Below are 22,654 nucleotides of genomic sequence, written 5' to 3'. Positions count from 1 at the left end.
AACCAGCCCTGCCCGACCTGGGTCTCTGCCTTTCAGCCTCCAGACTGTGAGGAAATACATTTCTGCTTTGGAGAAGTTGGCTGTCGCTTCACCAAGTCCTGGAAGCCACCAGAGGGTTTGCAGCTCAGGAACTGGCATGTGATCCGACAGACAATGGGGGCGAGTCTGGGAGATGTGGGACTGGTGGATGGGTCTTCTGGGTCCAGAACACTGGGAGGAAACATCTCGTCATCCACAGGATGACAAAGTGATGGCCAGAGGATAGCAGCCTCCCGTCTCTTCCTACCCCAGGCACAGGTCCCAGAGGCAATCTCACTTTTTATTCTCATGGATTGGTGTTTGTCTTTATAATGCAGGCAGTATTTTGCATTTCTCTTTTCTGATTTATGACCATTAAAACAATATCAATGTAATACAATAAAATTAAATCTATTGTTTGCTTAAGTAACTTTATTTGTAACAGTTTTTATTGATACAATTCACATAGCATACAATTCACCCATTAGAGTGTACAATCCAGCCCTGGCCAGTGTGGCTCAGTTGGTCGAGCATCATTCCATGCACCAAAAGTTCACCAGTTTGATTCCTGGTCAGGGCATATGCCTGGTTTGCAAACTTGCAGGAGGCAAGCGATCGATGTTTTTCTCACATCAATGTTTCTCTTTCTCTAAAATCATTAAAAAAATATTTTTAAAAAGTGTACAATTCAATTGCTTTTAGTACATTTACAAAAAGTCAATTTTAGAACTTTTTTATCACCATAGAAACTTCACACACCTTAGCCATCAGCCCCGAAGTCAACCTTCCACGCTCCCCAGCCCCAGACCAACACTAATCTATTTCCTCTCTAGTTTTGCCTGTTCTAAACATCCTATATAATAAAAGCCCAGTGACCAAACGGCAGCACGACCAGAGCGACTACACTGACCACCAGGGGGGCAGACGCTCAATGCAGGATCTGCCCCCTGGTGGTCAGTGCGCTCCCACAGTGGGAGTGCCATTCAGAGGGCGAGTCCACAACTGCTCAGCTGACCAGGATGAGAGGCGCTCCCACAGCGGGCCAATCCCGGCAGGCCACACCCCCCACCAGTGCACAAATCCCATGCAACGGGCCTCTAGTTTTATATAACGGAATCATATCATGCATGGTCCTTTGTGACTGGCTTCCTTCACTTGGCATGTTTTCAGGTCCATCCATGTAGTAACGTGTTTGCTTCTTTTTATTGTCAAATAAAATGTCACTGTGCAAAATACATTTTATTTATCCATTCATCAGTTGGTGAACATTTATGTTGTTTCCACCTTTTGGCTGTTATGGTTCATGTTGCTGTGAACGAACACTCATGCACATGTTTTTTTGTGGACATACGTTTTCCTTTCTCTTGGGTCCATGCCTAGGAATAGAACTGCTGGGCACATGCTGATTCTGTTTGACTTGGTGAGCAGCTGCCAGACTTTCCACAGCAGCTGCACCGTTTACATTCCCTCCCTCCAGGAATGCGGGAGAGCCTGGGCTGTCCGCATGCTCGCCTACACTTGCTCTCACTTGGTTGTTTGGCTCACAGCCATCCCCGTGGGTGTGCAGTGGAAAGCCATCCCCGTGGGTGTGCAGTGGGACCTAATTGTGGTTTTGATTGCATTTGTCTGACAAGTTCTGTTGAGTGTTTTTCATGTGCTTGTCTGTCCAGTGTGTATCTTCTTTGGAGAAATGTAGATTCAGATCCTTTGCCCATTTTTAAATTGGGTGGTCTTTTTGTTGAGTTGGAGGAGTCTTTTAATATATTTTTTATTGATTTTTTTTTTTTAGAGAGAGGGACAGAGTGAAACATCGATGAGAGAGAAACATCATCGATCAGCTGCCTCCTGCACGCCACCACAGGAGATTGAGCTCACAACCCAGGCATGTGGCCTGACTGGAAATCGAACCGGTGGCCTCTTGGCTGGAGGAGTCCTTTATATACTCTGGACACTAGACACATCAGATATATGATGTGAAAATATTTTCTCCCATTCTGTGGGGTGTCTTTTCACTTTCTTGTGTCTTTGATGCAAACACCTTTCAATTTTGCTTAACTTCCATTTATTTTGTTGCTTGTGCTTTTTTAAAAAATATATTTTATTGATATTTTACAGAGAGGAAGGGAGAGGGATAGTTAGAAACATCGATGAGAGAGAAACATCAATCAGCTGCCTCCCGCACACCCCCTACTGGGGATGTGCCCGCAACCAAAGGTACATGCCTTTGACCAGAATTGAACCTGGGACCCTTGAGTCTGCAGGCCGATGCTCTATCCACTGAGCCAAACCAGTTAGGGCTGTTGCTTGTGCTTTTGATCTCAGATAAGAAACCATTGCCAAATCCAAAGTCATCGAGATTTACCCCTATGATTTCTTAAATAAGTCTTATATTTGGGTTCTTGATCCATTTTGAATTACTGCAGTGTAGATGGTGTGAGGTAAGAATCCCACTTCATTCTTTTGCATGTAGATAACCAGCTGTTCCAGCCCCATTAGTTGAAGACACTTTCTTTCCCCAGGGACTGGTTTGGCACCCTTGTCAAAAATCAACTGACCATTGCCAAAACCGGTTTGGCTCAGTGGATAGAGCGTCGGCCTGCGGACTCAAGGGTCCCAGGTTCGATTCCGGTCAGGGGCATGTACCTTGGTTGCGGGCACATCCCCAGTAGGGGGCGTGCAAGAGCAGCTGATCTATGTTTCTCTCTCATCGATGTTTCTAACTCTCTATCCCTCCTCTCCCTTCCGCTCTGTAAAAAATCAATAAAATATATTAAAAAAAAAATCAACTGACCATTGATGTAAAAACTTCTTTCTGGACCCTCAATTCTATTCCATGAATCTGCATGCCTGTCTTGTGCCAGTAACACCATGTTTTTATTACTTTAACATTGCACTGAGTTTTGAAATCAGAAAGTCTTCCAACTTTTAAAAAATATATACTTTTATTGATTTCAGAGAGGGAGAGGGAGAAACATCAATGATGAGAATCATTGATCGCTGCCTCCTGCACACCCCCTACTGGGGATCAATCCCGCAACTCGGGCATGTGCCCTTGACTGGAATCAAACCCGGGACCCTTCAGTCCGCAGGCTGACACTCTATCCACTGAGCCAAATCAGCTAGGGCAGGTCTACCTTATTTTTCCAACGGTTTTGTCACTTTTAGAATACAAGTTTTGTACTCAATAACTTTTTACACCAACTGTCAACTACCTGCTGTGTACGACAGGACTATTAGGGTGGCTACTTATTCCTCTGCTGTCCTCTCCACCACCCATACCTGTCTTCTGTTACTGTTACCACAAACAACAACTAACCATTACTGAGCTCTCACTAGGCATGTGCCAGGCACTGTTCTAGAAACATTACCTGTATTAACTAGTGGATTCTCATAACAATCAAAGGAGTGGGTACTATTTGATCATCACTTTGCAGGGAAGTACAATGAGGCACAGAGGCCAGTCTGTAGCTAGCGAAGAGCGGAGCCAGGACTCAGACCTGGGATTCGACTCCTGCCCTGCCTCTCCCACTGAGCTTCTCACTGCTCCTGCAATGGCTATCAGCCCAATCCTGGGACATATGAGGTTGAACCATATGAAATGAACTTTTGTGACCTACAAAAAATGGTCCATTCATGTGACTCAATTTGTTAAAAAAAAAAAAAAAAAAAAAAAAAAGACCTGAGATTTGAAGCAGGTGCCTGAGTATTTGTCGCCAGATTCGGATGGGGGTTTTCTCAGGTTCTGCTGTGTCAGGTTTGAACATGCTCCCCAAGGACACTCCAGCTGTGGGGGAGCCAAGTGCACCTGGATGGCATGGCATTTTCTGAGCAAAAGACTGCAGTCTGGCCCTAGCTGGTTTGGCTCAGTGGATAGAGCGTGGCCTGCGGACTGAAGGGTCCCAGGTTCGATTCCGGTCAAGGGCGCATGCCCGGGTTGTGGGCTCGATCCCCAGTGGGGGACTTGTGGGAGGCAGCCAATCCATGATTCTGTCATTGTGGATGTTTCTCTCTCTCTCCTTCCTTCTGTCCTCACTGAAATCAATACAATTAAAAAAAAAAAAAAAAAAAGACTGCAGTCTGTCTTGAGATGGGGGCCCCATGTGTGGGAGGGAGAGCTCTTGTGCTCCCTCTAATAGGAAGTCCTACAAGGCAGAAAGGGAAGGTCCCCTCCCTAAGAGCCATGCTACCCCATCTCCTTGTCATCCAGCCAGACAAAACCCACCAGGGGCAGGCACCAAGTGAGTGACCTCACACACTGGCTGACAGATCTCTGGACAGGGACCTCTCCTGATGGCTACGTGGACTTCAATGGCTGTTTTTCAGGCCTGTCCTGCCACTCCTGGAACAGGTGCAAGGGAGGGAACCACCTGGTTGGCCTCAGGAGGGGGAAAGAGACCTGGGCTTTAGACAGGGACCATGTTCTGTCCCAGAAGCTCAACCTAGAAGTTGTATTTCCCCAGGTCCAGCAGTTTTAGATGGCTGGTTTTGTTCTCATTTGATCTCCTGCACAGCTGCTGCGAAGCCTCCCTGGCCAGTGAGACGGGGACCCTTGGGTTAATTATTGCATGGTTCTCAGCTGTTCAAAACCTTCTTGGGTGGGAGCCAGAAGTCATGGAACCAGGAGGAGCCACAGAGGAGCAGTGGGTGAGGGGACAGTCTGGACAAGGGTTGGTCCCCTCCCAGCCCACCCTGGCTTCAGTCCAGTGGACTGAGAGAACCCTGGGGAACGCAGGTGGGGAGGGGCCTTCCTTTCAGTCCAAGAGGAAGCAACATCCGCCACAGAGAAGCTTGTCCCCTCCTCGCCAGGTATGCAGTGTGATGGGTGGGTGACGAGGCTCTGACACTAACTTGTCCCTATTTCCTGACTGCAGGACACTGGATTGTTCAAAAGGTGCCAAACTCTGGGGACTTGCTCTCTTCTCTCCCCTCCCCAGGGTGGCCATGGGCAGTGTTGCTCTGCAGACCCAGGCTGTCCTTCAGATGGGTTGTTCCAAGTTCAAACCACGAATGGAGATGACATTACAAATTTTTTGGACCTTAAAATCCAAATTCATGCTCTCCAATCAGCTTTATCAGTAATAAAGTTGATAAAGGGGAAAAAATCCACTGAGGTTAAAGCCTTTGGGGGCAGCCTGGAGCCCTCTCTCTCCTCAAACAGGCCCCAGAAAGCTGTCCACACGGGCAAGATGCGTTAAGTTGGACCAGGTTATGTTTAAAGACACAAATTCATCAAACACACCACCGAGAGAGGGAGAAGGCAAGCTACAGACTGGGATAAATACACATCAACAGAAGACTCATCTCCAGGATATGTAAAGAACTCCTAGAAATAAATAGGACAACCCACTCACTCAATTAGGGGAAGAAAAATGGGCAAAGACTTGAAGAGGGCTTCATAGACATACAAATGGCCAGTAGAACAAGGTGCCCAACCTTTGTTCATCTAAAACCTGAGTGACCGGCCTCCCACTCCAAAAGACTGAAAAAGCGAAACTGAAAGTCTACCCCAGACTCAACCGCCCGTGATCCAAGCACCCTCATCTTACAGGGACCATGGCAATAGCTTCCACGGTGTCCCCTTCTCCCATTGCCTGTTTTTAGTCTCCACTCTGCAGAGATGCTACTTTAAAAGTAGAAATCAGTCATCACTCTCCTACTCAAACCTTCCCACAACTCAGGGTAGAACTCCAGGTCTTTCCCAAGCCCGCCAGCCTGTTCAGATGTCTTTTTGGTGAACTGAGCCTTGAATGACTATGGAAGCTGTTGCTGCCCAGTATCCCAGGACTCCTTTCAGTCCCCCCCGCCGCCCCCCTGTCCTAGGTGGCCCTATGACTTGCTTTGACCAATCAAGTGTGGCAAGAAATGTCTTTCTGATTAGAGGCTTGAAGAGCCAGCGAGGCTCCATCCCAGAGGGGCTGCCCCACCAGGCGCCCTGTGTCAGCCTATCCTGATCTATGCAAGCCCAAGCTCATTTTAGCCATGGAATTTGCCTCCACTGTTCCCTTGGCCACCCAGGAGGGCCCTCTTCCTCCTGTTTTCCCAAGTAGTCAGTTATGCCAGCACCGCGTATTAACTATTCTACACTTCTCTAACCACACTGCTACATCTCAAGCTGCAAATTTCAAGCTAGCTGTCTCCAACAACATACTGAATGTTACAAACAAGCTGAGCAAAAGAAAGACCAAATAATATAAAGAATCCATCTACATAAAAATTCAAACACAGGCCCTGGCTGGTTTGGCTCAGTGGATAGAGTGTCGGCCTGCGAACTGAAGGGTCCCAGGTTCGATTCCAGTCAAGGGCATGTACCTTGGTTGCGGGCACATCCCCAGTAGGGGGTGTGCAAGAGGCAGCTGATCGATGTTTCTCTCTCATCGATGTTTCTAGCTCTCTATCCCTCTCCCTTCCTCTCTGTAAAAAAATCAATAAAATATATATATATAAAAAATTCAAACACAGGCAAGACTGTTTAGTGAAGTCTATGTAGCTCTTAATAAATAAAATAAAAATGAAACCAAATTACAAATGCTGACTCATTTCCAGCAGGAAAGGGCTTCCTGGCCGGAGGGCTGGTTTGGGTTCTGGCAGTACTAGGATGTTTGCCTCTGAACTCCTTAAACCGCACTTAAGTGTCAAGTACACCTGACCCTTGAACGGAGTTGAATTGTGTGGGCCTGTTTTCCAATGAATACTGTATTTACTTTTATGACCTAACACCTCTGTAGGCTACTTTCCACATGCACCTCAAACTATTCTAAAACTGAACTCATCTTCCGCAATTTTCACCTAGCACCCCCAACCCCTCCCCGCTTTGGCAACCATTAGTTTGTTCTCTGTATCTATGGGTCTGTTTATTCATGTTTTGTTTTTTAGATTCCACATTAATACGTATATATGTATCACAATCTTTATCCATTCATCTATGGACACCTAGGTTGCTTTCATTTCTTGGCTATTGTAAATAATGCTGCAAGGAACTTGGGGTGCCCACATCTTTTCAAATTAGTGTTTTCGTTTTCTTTGGACAAACAGTCATACATGAGTTATTGCTGCATTGTATGGTCTTTATATTTTTAAGAAATCTAGTGTTTTACAATTCCATGAGGGTTCTATTTTCTCCACATTGCCATCACATAATTTTTTGGTGCTAGCCATTCTGACCAGTGTGAAGGGGACACTTCTAATTACATCGTCAATACATCTTTGTGATTGCTGAAACTTCACTGCATTTTATGCTACCAGCACTGGGACAGCCTGGTTAACTGACATGCTATTTCCAAAGCTGGTTCCTATTTCTCAAAAGGCCATGTGGATTAACTGAGAAAAAGAGCCCAATCCCCTGAGGTCCCATTCCTTCCTTTGTTCCATGTCTGCTACAAGGCCCTCTGCCTGTGTGTGGATTGGCAAGGGAGCTCTAACGCCCTGGCCCAGTTCATCTGGCCACTTCCCAAAACCTCAGATTCTGAGCCCATACCCCTGGATGGACCCCAGCCTTCTTCCCAAGCTGCTTGTCCAGACCTAAGAATTCACAGCGGGCCTGGTCTTCTGAACACCTCTCCTACTAAAGCGTCCACTTCTCAAGGGGAGAGGCCTTTTTTTTGTCCTGAAATGCTAGCTGAACTATGCTAAGTGCTGACGAGGCATTTACCCATCTTGCTCCCTTTGGGCACGCAGAAAAGCAGGTCTGCATTGTAGGCTTTTGAGTCCACGTGAATGCAGTAGTTTAAAACACAGTAGGCAGCTGTGACATGACAGGTGACTCATCACGAGCTCCTGAGCTGCACAAGCATGCTCATGTTTTATGCACACTCATGTTTTAGGAGTGCACGCGGGCTCTCAAAGTAACACTAGAAAACTCAATGGAGAGATGTAACGCCGACTGCACTGCATCCCATCATTAGCTTCCCTATCAACACCAGTGTACTCTACAGAGAATGGCATCTAAGCATTTACTTACTAGTAAGTAAAGGGGCCTCATAGGCTTTCCTCACCTCTACTCAGCCTCAGAAAAGCAATTCTGGGTTACTTGTATGTACATAACTAGAAACAGATCTGGCCTTTTCCCATGTGAATTTTACCTCAACTGGTGAACGTTTTGTTTCAGAACCTAAATTTAAAGTAGGGTTTCAACTCTGGCTGGTGTGGCTCAGTTGGTTGAGCGTCGTCCTATGCATCAAAAGGTCGCCGGTTTGATGCCAGGTCAGAGCACATGCCCAGATTGTGGGTTCAATACCTGGTCAGGTGGGTATAGGAGGCAACTGATCAATGTTTCTCACATCCAGGTATCTCTCTCGTTTCCACTCCCTTCCTCTCTCTAAAATCAATAAACAGCCCAGCTGGTGTAGCTCAATGGTTGAGGGTTGACCCACGAGTCAGGAGGTCAGAGTCAGATTCTTGGTCAGGGCACATGCCTGGGTTGCAGGCTTGATACCTAGTAGGAGGCGTGCAGGAGACGGCTGATCAATGATTCTCTCCCTTTGATATTTCTAGTCCTCTCTCCCTTCCTCTCTGAAATCAATAAAAACATTTAAAAAAATTAAAATCAATAAAGACATATAAAAAAAAAAAAAGAAAAAAATGTTTTCATTTCTACCCAAAGTGATTGATGTAGATTAATCTTCACTTCAAGGGCTGATGATGTGCAGGTCTGTAAAGGAAGAGAGATTTAAAGTGGAGTTTCCACAAGAAAAAAGTTACAAGAATACTGTTATCACTACAAATTTTATTCAGAAACCCATCTTTGTTTTTTTAAATTGTTTTTTAAAAAAATTCCCATTATGAACTGGTTTGGTCAATCAACTACAACACTTTCTAGCAGACATACGGTAAAAATGGCCTGGCTCAGAATCGCCCAGATCTCTCACGATCTCTTGACCGCCTCCTGTCACGCTCCCGTCCCCCACCGCCTCCGCCACCACCGCCGCCACCGCCACGACCACGGTCTCTAGACCGAGAGCGACGCTCCCGGGACCGGGACCTCGATCGATGCCTGAAACAAAGGAAAAGAAACAAAACCTTGGCATCAAAATGAAAACATGCAACAGAAAACCACAGTGACTAACACTTTCAAGTACTGTATCCCACAGAATCGAAGATTTTAATGAAAAAAAGAAAAATGCTGTCAATTTAACTGCAAGCTGCAACCATGAGCCCTAATTTCAGAAATTCATGTGTCTGGGAAAAAAGGGCATCTCAGCATTGAGGTGCGGTGGCCATCAGGCTGATTTCTGGATGGGGAGGGCAGGGTTCTTTCTCTTCTACATTTATTTTTGTTGCTAATATGACAGAATCACAATGTCAGCATTTCCTATTGTATGTTAGGTGAAAATCCCTCTGGGGTCAGAACTCAATCTTCATAGGGAATACCCTCTGACATCGGGGTTCTGTTTTATGACATGACCGCTTGCATTTAAATACCAGGACCAGACAGATATGACTGCTAGATTCTGCCAGTGGTCCACAGGGCAATGCCAAGAAACCTACCAAATCCACAAAAACCAAGGCATCCCAATGGAGACATGCAGTATGTGAAGCAAGTTATGGTATTCAACGAGAGAATAAAACACTGCACACAGGAACTAATTTTCATTGATCCCACTAGCCATCTCCTTGGTTAGTTGCTGAGGTTCGATCTCTACTTAAGCAGTAAAATATGCGCACAGAATATTCTTCGAAGAGGACATTTTTATATAGAGTAAATTTTTGTAATTTAAAGTATGTACTACGTGCCCGGCTGGTGTGGCTCACTGGTCGAGCATCGACCTATGAACCAGGAGGTCACCATTCGATTCCCGGTCAGGGCATATGCTTGGGTTGCGGGCTCCATTCCCAGTGTGGGGCGTGCGGGAGGCAGCCAATCAATGATTCTCTCCCATCATTGATGTTTCTATCTCTCCCTTCCTCTCTGAAATCAACAAAAATATATTTAAAAAAATTGTACTACATTCTAAGCAGTGCCATTTATTTATCCATCCATCCATCCTCATCTAAGGATATTTTTTTCATTGATTTTTAGAGAGTAGAAGGGAGATGGAGAGACAGAGTGAAGCACCAATGTGAGAGAGAAACATCGATTGGTTGCCTCCTGCATGCCCCTGACCAGGGCTGGGAACCTGCAACTAAGGTACTTGCCCTTGACCGGAATCGAACCCGGGACCCTTTGGACCATAAGCCAACACTCTATCCACTGAGCCAAATCAGCTAGGGCCTAAGCAGTGCCTTTTAAACAGAGAGATGACGTTCAGCCCAAGCTTTACTTAAAAATAAGTAAGTAAGTAAATAAATAAATAATAAAAAATATATATATTTGGGACCCCCCACCCCCGCAAAGGAAGCGACATAACGGACACACTGAAACACTCACTTCTTGCGCCGGCGCCCATACAGCTCCCGCCGCAGCTCTCTGGAAATGGGCTTCAGATGCATGAAGTTGCAGAAGCCACCTCGTGTACACTCTCTGAGGGGGAGAACCAGATGAACATCACATGTCATATCCACGCCCTTCTTCTACCTCCCCAGCGGGCAGGCTGTCCATACCTACCCCATTTCATATTGGCGGCAACAGGCTTCCCGGAAGTCGGTCACGGGGGAAAGCTCGGCGTGGATGGGCTGCCCGTTGAACCAGCGGTTGTTCAAATCAATCACAGCTTTCTCCGCATCTTCTTCACGGCGAAACTGAAAAGACACAACAAAAATGCTTGCCACCACTTTACTAACACATTTTCAATCACTGATCCAAATACATGCTGTGTGCTCATGCAGATAAAGTAATTAAGGTGGAATAATGTAGTGCAATTAAAATCAGACAACCCTCTATTTACAATTAGATTATTTAACCTTGTGATGGTCCAAAATCATGCCAAATATGTTATCTTGGTTTTAAGAGCAAATGTAATGATTTGTGTAGGCAATAAAAAAAAAAAAAAAGAAAAAGAAAAAGCCGGGCCTGCGTGACTCAGTGGTTGAGCATTGACCCATGAACCAAGAGGTCACCAGTTCTGTTCGATTCCCGGCCAGGGCACATGCCCAGGTTGCGGGCTCAATCCCTAGTGGGGGGCGTGGTGTGCAGGGGGCAGCCAATTGATGTTTCTGTCTGTCCCTCTCTAAAATCAATAATAAAAAAAAAGAAACCATATAAACCGACTTCTCCCCAGTTCAAACAGCCTTTAATCAACAGCTATGAAGGTGCCCGACCTGAAAAGATGATGTAGGACCCTGGCAGTCTGCCCTCCTCCCTATACCCACAGGCTAGCTCCAGCATGTGCATGCAAGTTCAAGAGCAAGGAGCATTTGGCCAAGGTTAAAAGCTAAAACAATAAGGTGAGCATTCCTCATTCTTCACCCTAAGCAGCCAGGAGACAAAACTCCCACTTGTCACCTTCCACACACCTTCACATATACGTTTCCGACGAGGTGATCTCCAAGATTATCACAGACATTCATCTCCTCCACCTCGCCGTACTTCTCCTCCATTTCTGTGAAAACCTCCTGGAAGAGAAACGGTGGCTTCAGGATCATAATGTTAAAGATAAAAGACTAACTGAACACAGTGAACCTTTTAGTATTTTTATTAATAGAGACAGATTTTAATTCCCCCCAAACAGATAAAGGTGAATAGGTCTATCAGTTTCAAATAGTCAATCTCACCTCAAAAAACTCATCATAGTGTTCCTGCATCTCGACATCGCTCACAGCACCTGTAAACAACAGAAATCTTGCCGGTTAGCGCAGGGGCTGTGACCAAGAGAATGCTTGTGCTTAAATCAACCTGCTACAGTGACACACATTAGATTATCTAGAGAGAGAACCCGACAGAAGTGCGTTCTACTGGAGCACTGACGAGGCTGCATCACACGGCCAAGTGTTAAATCTTAAAGTGTGGGGAGACTTTTAAATGCCCCATGACAGTCTCCATTCTGGCTATTAAAACCACACAAGTTTTAATCAGCATCAAAGGGTCACCTTTTCAGAAAGTATAAGGAAAAAGTTGACGCTCAAAAAAATTTTTAATGAAAATTTTTTTAAAATTTAAAAAAGAGGCCAATTAATGCACCCCCTTCCCCCCCAATTAGGTTACAATGAAAGCTGAATCAGGGTAAGTGATTAAAAGCTTATGCTCCTGACTCGTTTCTTTCACAGGTTATCAGCCACACAGAATGCTAAGAAATTACTTCTGATGCGATTAAAACCCAAATGACCATAAATAGTAGGACAGTTACCAAGTTCAATTACAGTATTTTGAATGCCCCTGGAGTAAATGGAAAATTACAGTACTTTGTTGAAGAAAGCATTCTTATTTTCTATTTTCCTCATTTATTTTTTCATAACCTACATGCACTAAGTGAAATCATGCACATTCTGTGGGTGGATTTTACACATTTCCATTCTATCTCCATAATCACCTCTTTTATCAAATTTTAAAGTTCTCCTAACCTAAATCTGAGAAGTCACAAAGCTGGTGTGTCAATAAACTGATATTCCAAACAGCTGGACCAGGGAGCCCAGGAAGGCCGAGGCTGTTAGGCTGGGCCAACTGTCTCCAACGCTACTTCACGGGCCAGGCTCCTGGGCAAGTGGCCTCCCCTGGTGAAACCCACTGAGGGACCTGAGTTGTGGCACAGGGCTCTCTATCCAGACTGCTGTCTTTTAGCCATTTCCTACATGACTTGAAAACCTTATCTTTAATTATAAGAACTTTAATCTTTTGATTCTGAAAGTGATTTAAGTTTACTTTCTAACACTTAGCCTCCCTGCATTTTAGTTTTTTTGAGTTTATGGAATCCAGCTCACTTTAGAACCCAAACTTACTGAGCACAGGCAACAACTACTACTCTTGATGGCCCACCCCAAGTGGAAGGCAATCAGAATATACCTCCTCCCTGAGGAGAGACCAAGTTCCAAATAGAGGACCTCGGCAGACAAACCCATTCCAAAGGGCAGGTCGTGTTTAAACTCACTTCCAGTCCCACATCAAGTGAGAAGAGAGGAAAAAGTCTCCACACCTCAGTTTGAGGAGTACTGACAATCGAGTCTGGTGGCAGCTCTACCAGCTGTATCATGACAGTCCTACTCTGTTCTTTACAACATGGAGTATTATATTTCTATAACTTCTGGAAAACTATTTGAAAATGCTTGAAAGTGGGCATATTTTATCTTTTATACTCTGCTTAAAATTTGAGTCAATCAAAATGACTTGAAAGGCAGAGATGAGTGATTAAAAACTAATAAACTAAAACGTAATTTACATGACTCAATATATTTTAAGTAATACAACCTGAAAAATACCGAATTTTTGTACAGAAACATTCTTAAACTGGGATTCATTATTAAGTGTAACCAAAGCACAGAAAACTTACTTTTCTATGGATGAAAAGATATGGTCAAAAGAACCATTAGTTTTAGGAAACGGATGAACCCAGCTGGTTGAAATTTACTGAAAGGGTCTGATGCCAAATATTTCAGGCTTATCACCTTAAATTGATTTTTTTTAAACTGCAGATTCAGAATCTCATTTAATTTATACAATCTGGATCCCAGAACTGGAATATCTGCTATAGCTAAATTTTTATTTTGTAGCATATGCAGAACAAGAGCCCTGTGAATCACATATAAAGACACCAAGAAAACTAACACAACATTCTTCTGCCAATAAAGAACCCGCAGTCCCCAAGTAAACAAGTAGGGCAAAGAACTGTGAATTGTTGTTACTCTGTTATCTACTTTTCACTCATTTAATTTAAGTCCATATATAAACATTTCCCTCCATCTAATTGATTTTACTTAAGAAAGAGAACAACACAAGAACCAGGTATTTTAAACCATTGGCTACTAATCAATCCTGCCACCCTCAGATACGGGAAGACTTCTCTACTGTCAGGTCAGTATTAGCAACTCAAAACATTTAGTGTCTGGGAAGAAAAACTTGACAAGACAGCTCCACCCCACAGACATGGGTGCTCCTGTGTGTGCAGGTGTGTAACTGGGAGACCTCCAGTGTGGGGCAAGGAAGCGGGGATGGTGGCTGCTGGGACCATCCCACCCAGTGCAGACCACCCATAAACTGACGGCTCTGGGCCAAGGCTGCACTGGGGTTAGGTCTGTGCTACCAGGTTACCTTTGATAGCATCTTCTATTAATGTTTACAGCTTTCAAACAAACTGTGGCTTGGACTTCTTGATTTTAACAGGAGTCCAGGATGTTCATTTCAATTTACCCACAGGTGACTATACTGATCTATAGCTCAACAATTCTAAAATCTGTTTTAATTTTTTGAATTTTCCAATGATTCTATTATGTATCCTATTCTTGACAATGTTCAAAACTTAGTGTCTACCAAAACAAGAAGAAATCAGTAATGTCTACTGAGTGCCCAGTTTAGATCTATTTCCCCACCAAGTACCCCATATTTTCCAAAGGCAGTGAACTATCTCCTGAAGTTGGAGATACCTAAAGTATTCTGGTTAAAGACTGACTGAGCACAGGGCTGATGCTAAGGAAACTCAGGGGTCACTGCAACTTGGGACCCTTACTTGGGAAATATTCCCAGAACAATGCTCTCAGTTAGAGCATGAGCTCCAAAATGGAGTTTAAGGGGAAAAAGTCTAATAATAAAGAAAAATCTGAAAAGTAATTTCAGAACCATTTTTTTTTAGGTGAGAGAAACTTTCAAATACTGTTGCTTTCAGAGGGACGAACACAACTCCATACTTAACTCCACGGAAATTCTCCCCTGGGATGATAGTCAAGGTCAAGGACAGAGAGAGGCAGCTCCAAGCTATTGTAAAGGGTGCCCCTCACAGTCATCTTTTTGCTTTTTAAGTAAGTGGGCAGGAGTTCAAATCTCTGACAGAGGTTTCCATGGGGTCAGGGTCAGTGGGACAAAAGCTCTTGACTCTCCTAGTGGAAGCGGTCCTTGACACTACTAGCGGCAGACCAGGTGGAGTGGACGCTGAGCTCTGACACGCAAGCCCAGGGAACCAGGGAAGGAACTTGTATGAACTTACAGCGCAAACCGTCAGCAGACTGGGAAGAGTTTTGAGGGTTACGGTAAATGTTCAAGAGGGCAATGGTCTGAAATACAAAACGCAACAACTTTATATTATGGAAAATTAAATGTAAACACTTAACCGGCTTCCTGTGGCGATCACTTCAGTCAAGACTCAGTGCTGAAAAAAAGCAAGTTATTTTTTTCGATGGAGAGATGTTTTCGTAGCTGATGGCGGTCTCGGAGCACCCTAGCACTGCAATGCAGAGATCTCATGATATGCCAGTATTGTATTTCTGTTCACAGAGCGTAAACATTCTCCATTTCAAAGTTCCAAGCCAGGTAAGAGTGCAAATAACTCGGCAGGCTACTACCAAAACATTCTTAGAAAAACTTTTAATGGACAACCGGGAAAGAAAAAGTGCCCATTATGAACCGATGACACAATTACTGTATTAGAGAAATACAATAATTACATATCATGAAATCTCCATTTCCTAGAAGAAAAATCATAGTTGAAATAAACCCACACTTATTGGGCAACTTACCTTATTGATTCCTAAATATTCCTAAAATTATTAGTTTTACAGAAAGAACTTAATAAATGCCAGAGTTCAGTCATTGTAAAGACCAATGAAGGCTGATAATGTTAAAATGTCACATGGACAGATCCCTTCTTGTTAACAAATGTCAACCAAAGGAAGAGACCTGGTCAGCGACCTTCCCTAGGATAGCCTCCTGAACGCAGCCAAGTATCAAGTTCTTGCTGTAGACGCCAAGGACTTCCACCACCTTGTCCTGTTTGCAACAGCTCTATGTCAGCAGCTCAGAAGCCAACATTGTGTGTCTCAATTAAGAGTGGGCTCTTTAACACCATTGTTTTAAAAAAATTTCTCCAACTGTGGGACTTACAGTGTGAGCCGTCAGCCGTCTGTGCACTGTTTTGGGGATTACGATAGATGTTTTGAATCAAGATGGTCTGCGGGGAAAAAAAAATAAAAAGGGGAATTCTACTGGCTGCTGTGCATATATTAGACAATTGCAAAGAGACAACTTGTTTGCAAATGGCTCAACACTTGTTTGTTTCCCGCAAGTCACACAATTGTCTTCTGTAGAGTACACCCAAACCATCATATTATGAAAACAGAGTTTGAGCAGTGACTTAGGTCAAGTCAGCCAGCAACCAAGAAGAAATTATAATTGTTATTTTGAGTAGTCCCACATTCTAAAAATGTTTTAATGCAAGATAAATAACAGAACACTAGCATTTTCCTACACTTCAAGTTAGCAGACACTAAGACGTTGAAAAATTTACATTATAATCATATTCCCCATACAAAATTCTTTTAAAAAAACCAAATGCATAACCCAACTGTATGCAGTCCATCCAGCTTTCTGGTCTCGTAGGAAAGAGGCACACCAAATGGTTTCCTAACTGTCACGGCCAACTATCAGATTGACATTTTCTTGGTGGGATCTCTGTTTACATAATACAATAGCTTAAAACATTTGCTCTTTTCCGATCCTTCTTAAGGGAATAAAATCCTTTTTAGCCCTTCTGCTTTAAACTGGATCAGGCAGACTTGAAACCTTACATTGTACCGTTCTTCTTAAAATCAAGTTGTCTGAAAAAACAAACCATGTTTAAGTTAGTAGACTAATATATTACATGAATCTTAATGTCCACATCACTGTAAGAAGCGTAAAAAAGAAACCCACACCGAATTATGCTAGATATTTACAAGCTGAACCAATAAAACACATGATTTAGAAAAATAAATGTTCAGTTTCAACATGTCCAAAGCAGTTTTTGTAAGTGGTTTTACAAAATGAGCCAGTTCCATTTCTAGCTATGTTTAAAGGGGAGGGATTGTGTAAACACTCCCCAAAGGCCTGCTGCTGGGAAACCCACTTGCAAGAACTCCCAACAGCAGGCAACACACCTGTAACATGTAGACCCTCCACTCAGGGCCTGGCATCCTCCCCAAGCCATGGAGCACTGCCCCAAGACAACCTATCCCGGGCCTCGAATGTTTCCCACAGCCAAGTTAATATTTTCAACTGGAATTACCAGAGTATGACAATAATGGAAAGCTATACTGAGCCCAATTATTCAACAGGAAAATTAATATTAAGTTTCACTGAGGTAACCTGGCAGTGGTTGTTTAATAAGAATTGTCACTTAAAAGGGGCAATGCAGTTCCACTAAGATTAGGGGTGGTTAAGATTGCCTAAAATCAACCAACCAAATCAAAGTAAGATGCTCAAGTTAACAAATACAGATGACCCCACCAAACTTTAATGGAATCATCGCGTTGTTTTGATCCAAAGTGCTCAAATTAACTTACATTAACATACTGAGGTAATCAACTGTGGGGAAGCAGGGGACTTGGTTGGAAAGTCTGTAAGGAAGAATCTCCAAAAGGTTGGGGGTCTCCAGGAAGAGATGGCCAAAGATGGCAATCCCTGCCTGACTTTTCCAAAGAAGTCCTATGCTTCCCCACAATCAATGATTCAGAAAGTAAGCCAGATGTCTCTTGGTAGCTTAAAGAAAACTGTAACAGGGGACAATTTCTTTCTCAATCCAACACTTGGTACATCTATAAGTAGCTCTCCAAAATAAAAAACTCAAGGGACACTTAAAGTGCTTGGTTATTGCCCAATTTATGGCCACAGGCTTAGTGGCAAAATTCAATTATAAATTAAAGCATTTAAAAAAAATTAGGACAGAAAATTTAAAGCAAATTTTCCAATATTCTGAAATTTGAGACATGTTCAAAGCTATTAAGATAGATTTTTATTATACTAACCACTTGGTAATCAGGGATAATGGGGGAAGGGAAGCCATCACACCCCCCTTCTAAAAGCAAGTTAAATTGTGGGGTGTTCTATGGGCTTAAATTAAAAAATACTAATGTCTCTTTCTTATACCAATTGGCTGCTTTTTCTAAACACTTAAACTTGTGAACAGAAAGATGGGAGCTCAAAGCGGAGTCTAGCAGTTTCCAGAGGTAGATACAATAGTTACCCCACAATAATAAAATCATAAAATAGAAGCTGCATGTTCAGACTTCATGGGCGGTCAGAAGAAGATCAAAAAATTTTCAAATTCCAAACATTCTGGTAAACACGGGCATAAGTTTCTGTTAGTATTAGAGGTGCATTCTCCCTTTAATACATCAGTGATCACTTTCAGGGTACAAACTCTTGCCTTTTCTTCAGTTAACCAAAAATACAAACATCTTAATTTTTTAAATTAAACCAAATCATAGCAGACCTAAACCCAAGATAACAGGCATCTCTCAATTAACTGAATAAAACTGGCCACAATTAATTGAACTGTGGCCCATCTTCTAGTGTTGTTTCATTTTTAATGTTTCTAGGTCATGATGCGACTTGCTATTGCCTTGACTAAGGGTCTAAGGAAGGAAACACAGCAGGCCTGGAGAACCCGGGTGCATGGCAGTCACCCCAGCCTCTCCTGTAAGGTGGCTGTCTAGGGAGAGCAAAGAACAGAAAGCCCGCTTTGCATCTCCCGTGCCTGGAAGAGGCTCAGTCAGTGTTGGCAAGGCTGCAGGGAGGGTGGGAGGGCAAGGGCCTGTCCTAGCCAACATGCACACACTAAAACCTTTTTAACACGTTTCTCTAGCGATAAAAACAGGGGATGATGCTCTCAGACCTTCCACTGGGGTGACTCACTTGCCTCATCCTCATTGAAACAAATGAACATGCTCACTTATGAACATAAATAGAAAATAAAACTAGAGAAATAAAGGTCCCCTTTATACATGAAAATTATTAACTGGCTCTGTAAAGTACAAGTTTTGATAATTTACATGAAAACAGAAAAAAAAAAAAAAGAAAAAATAAACAAACCTGGCTAAAGGTTGGTTTATTGTGCAACCGAGAGCATCTGTCTCCATGACGACATGCTCCAATTTTGAAATAAAATGAACAGTTGACTCTGTAATGAAAAATAAGAGCAGATTATTTTGCTGGAAGACATCAAACAGATGGGACTACGTCATCAACATGAGACAAGCTATCAAATGATTTCCCAAAAATATAGGCACATTACTTTTTCTTGGTAGCAGGTACCCCTCCCCCTTCCTGGCAATATTTTAGGACTAGTTTCAATCTGCCCCTCTGTAAACTCCTTCAGTGAAGAACACTCAGACCCAACTCCTCCTTATTCAAATCCCTTCCACTTTCAACCTGTTTTCATGTAAATGAAATATTAGTCTAAAACTAAATTTAACTTAAATGTATGTTCTTTAGTTTTCCACAATGAAATGGCTTCTCTTGAGGACACCGACACAGTGTAGTGGGGTGAAGGTCCAGATCCCAACTCTGCTACTAGCTGCCTAGGCTTGGGCAAATCACCCCACCTTTTAGGGTCTCATTTGAAAAATGAGGAAAATGCCAACCTGGCACTGTTCCAAGCATCAGCTGTAAAGTAGGTGTGTGCCATACACAGCGCTCATTAAATGCAATCATTATCTAAATAAACCAGCCAAGCCGCTGGTGTGGCTCAGTGGTTGAGCACTGACCTATGAACCAGAAGGTCACGGTTCGATTCCCAGTAGGGGGAATGCAGGAGGCAGCTGACCAATGATGTTTCTCTCTCTCCCTTTCTGAAATCAATAAAAATATATTAAAAAAAAATAAAAACAAAAAACAAAGTCCATGGTCTCTCACCCATGATACCAGACCAACAGGAAATTTCCATAAACAGGTCTGAAGTAAATAATTCTTCTGGTTTCCATATACTGAAAACAAGCTATTGGGGAACTCAACCTGCACCTCTGTCCCTATGGCAAAGCTCTCCCTTAATACTAATTAAATATTGGATGACCCAGATCAAATTAAAACTACCAATCCAGCCAGCATGATAGCAACGCCAGGTGGCTTAGCAGATCTGTGATGAACTATGAAATCTTACTAGATGAGTCCCATTCAAATTTAGACTTGTTCGGCTGGTGTGGTTCAGTGGTTGAGCATCCACCCATGAGTCCAGAGATTACCGGTTCCAGTGCCAGTCAGGGCACAGGCCTGGGTTTCGGGCTCGATCCCCAGTAGAGGGTGTGCAGGAGACAGCCAATCAGTGATTCTCCCTTTTCGGTGTTTCTATCTCCCCCTCCCTTCCTCTCTCTCTAAAATCAATAAAAGCATTTTTTAAAAAGTGCCATATATTTAAACAGCCAATCAAGAGTTAAGATTAAAGGACCTCAATGAAATCTGATTAGCCAGTGATTTACTATTAGGTAGCAATCAAGTTGGAAAAGTGTGAACTTAACCAGGGGAGGAAAATGATTACATTACTATACATATTTGCAAACTTATGTCTTACTTTAGATTTTCTAACTTGAATATATAACGTTTTATCTTCAGAAAGTCACCTGAAAATGAAGAGCTTATTTTTAAATAAATCTCAGAATGGGCAAAACCTCTGCCTGAACAATTCCTACCCAACCATCCCATAATGAATCCTTATCCCTAACTTGCAGAGCTGGCTTTCACTTGATGATGCCCAGTTAAAACAAAACCTCCCAAGTCTCTCTGAAATGAGAATATGACTAATCTAAATAATCAAATTTCTTGAATTAAAGCCATGGCTTTTATAAAACAGTTCGGATAGGTGGTTATTGGAATAAACCCCTGAAGTAAGTTTTGAAGAGTAACAGTGAAGACACCAAATGATAGGGGAAAAACAATTGCATGACACAGAAGTCATGGACCACACTGATATAAGCTAAAGAATGATATTAATAATGTATGTTCTTAGCATGCACTCAGAGAAGCCTCTTTTTCCCGAAGAGCTGGCCCATTCAATCAAGATCATATTTAAAGGCACGTTGCTCTTCCTTGAGCCCAAAGCATTCAGGGTGCACACCTCTCCCATTGCATTTAATACATTCTGATGCACTTTACTTTAACGATCCTTTACATGCATGCACCCCTCCCTCCTTGAGAACAAGATCTAAATTTTATCCATCTTTGAGTCTCCAGAGATTACCTTTGGGTTGACACCCAAGTGACTATGACTGTCTTGCAAATTTTGGTAGGAAAAAATATAACTAACCCCCTCTTACAAACACAGGAAATTCAATCATGTGTAAAAGACATTTTACAAGATGTATCCTGGAAAACAGAAACAATATAAATAGTGTTTGAAAAGGTGGTATTAAAACATGTATGACAAACTTAGGGGTTGACCCTTAAAAACATACATTCACATAAGCCTATTTAACCCTGAAAAATCCCAAATAATAACTACTTATTCGAAGAGTACAGTAATCCAGACATTAGTCTTTAGTTTTCAAAGAATTATCCCCTAAATGTCTGAAGACATTTACGTTAGTCTAAATTTCAATACGTGCAAACGTGGCACTCAAAGTCAGAATTAAAATTTTCACTTTTAACCTAACAATTGATTAGGGAAGCATGCAACCTTAAAAACGAGGAAAAAGACCCACCTTTTCCCTTATATTGGAATTGTGTCTTCAAGTATTTAAAGACCTCAACAATTAAGACCTACGTTATCTGAGGATAAACACGGGCGAGATGTGCACTAAAGCTTGCCCAACACATTAGAGACTCAAGTTGGGGGGAATTGTCTAACGTTGACTTCAGCACAACTCAAGACGGCTTCCGAAAGCCACGGGATCCGTGTGGCCCACAGACCGGAACACCGGCGGGCCGCAGAGGAGCGCCGCGCGGGAAAGGTCGCGCCGCCCGGGCGGAAGCCCGCTGCCCGCCCGGGGGCCCATCGCCGGCCTGCCCGCCCGCCCGAGCGCCCACGAGGCGGCGGCGGCGCGCGGCTCCCGAGGCCGGAAGGACCGACGCGCCCCTCCCCCCCGCCCGGGCCTTCCGCCGCCGTCCGGAGCCTGCCGCCGTGCCCGCCCGCCTCCCTGGCCCGGAGCCCCGAAAGGCGGCTCTCACTCACTTGTCCTTCTCGGTGCCGAAGATGGAGGCCAAATACTCCGCCATTTCCCACCCGCAGCCGCCGACAACGCTGCCGACGCCGCCGACACTGCCCGACGCCCGCGGGAGACGTCACCCTGACGCGACGACGCTAGCCCCGCCCCGACCGTATGTCGGCGCTGCCCAATCGGGCGAAACGCTGCCTGCGTGTGGGCGGGGCTTGGAGTTCGCGGGAGGGACTGTCTTCCCGGCCCCGGAGCTCGCGAGCTGCCTGCGGCGCCCCCTGTCGGCGGGTTGCGGTCCCGCGCCCACCCCGACCCCAGCCCAGGCAAGCCCAGCGCGCAAACCGAGGCCGGGAGGAGAAGGCGATGGGCGAGGCTTCTCCACGCAGTCGCGTAGGGCTGGGTCTCCGCGGAGCGCGGAGAGGTGCAGGCGCGCCTCCGTCCCCGCGCCTCCCTGGGGGACCCGCACTGCCTTTCGAACCTTTCCTCAGTGAAGACCCCTCCTCCACTGCCCTCATAAGCGGGGAATGGAGTAGGGGAGCCCCTGGCCGCCCCCAGTCTTGGGAGGAGCGCCGCGTGGGGCCTCGGGCCTTGTCAGGGCTCCCGTTCCTAAGCTGGGCCCACCTGGGTGATCGGGATAATCTTGTTTTAAGGTGGTCTGGACAGTCTCTTCCTGGCAGTGCTAAGCTTAGTGTTTGATTGAACATGGGGAGGGAGGAGAACCTTC

At 44.2% G+C, this 22,654-nt stretch overlaps 1 protein-coding gene across 9 annotated transcripts; it reads right to left on the bottom strand.

Annotated features, from left to right (window-relative positions):
• Positions 1-438: 438 nt before the first annotated feature.
• U2AF1 (U2 small nuclear RNA auxiliary factor 1) lies at positions 439-22,120 on the bottom strand. 9 transcript variants are annotated; one of them, XR_013959946.1, is made up of 10 exons: positions 21,948-22,088; positions 18,878-18,965; positions 15,021-15,087; positions 11,665-11,714; positions 11,407-11,505; positions 10,559-10,692; positions 10,382-10,474; positions 8,843-9,007; positions 8,612-8,665; positions 439-667 (listed from the first exon to the last, which is right to left on the bottom strand). XR_013959946.1 is itself a non-coding variant. In XM_080656434.1 (9 exons), exons 1-8 carry the CDS (start codon positions 21,989-21,991, stop codon positions 8,860-8,862), a joined length of 723 nt encoding a protein of 240 aa, XP_080512560.1. In that variant the 5' UTR covers positions 21,992-22,088; the 3' UTR covers positions 6,490-8,665; positions 8,843-8,859. The 9 variants fall into 9 exon arrangements, 8 of the variants coding, with proteins under 8 accessions (XP_080512560.1, XP_080512562.1, XP_080512565.1 ...); XM_080656434.1 differs by lacking the exon at positions 439-667 and having other exon boundaries at positions 6,490-8,665; XM_080656436.1 differs by lacking the exons at positions 439-667; positions 15,021-15,087 and adding an exon at positions 15,914-15,980 and having other exon boundaries at positions 7,067-8,665.
• Positions 22,121-22,654: the final 534 nt, after the last annotated feature.

This window comes from Plecotus auritus (assembly GCF_963455305.1).
Source record: "Plecotus auritus genome assembly, chromosome: 2".
NCBI classification, from domain to species: Eukaryota; Metazoa; Chordata; class Mammalia; order Chiroptera; family Vespertilionidae; genus Plecotus; species Plecotus auritus.
The sequence above is the reverse complement of the archived record's forward strand: the minus strand, read 5'-3'. Positions and strand labels throughout refer to the sequence as shown.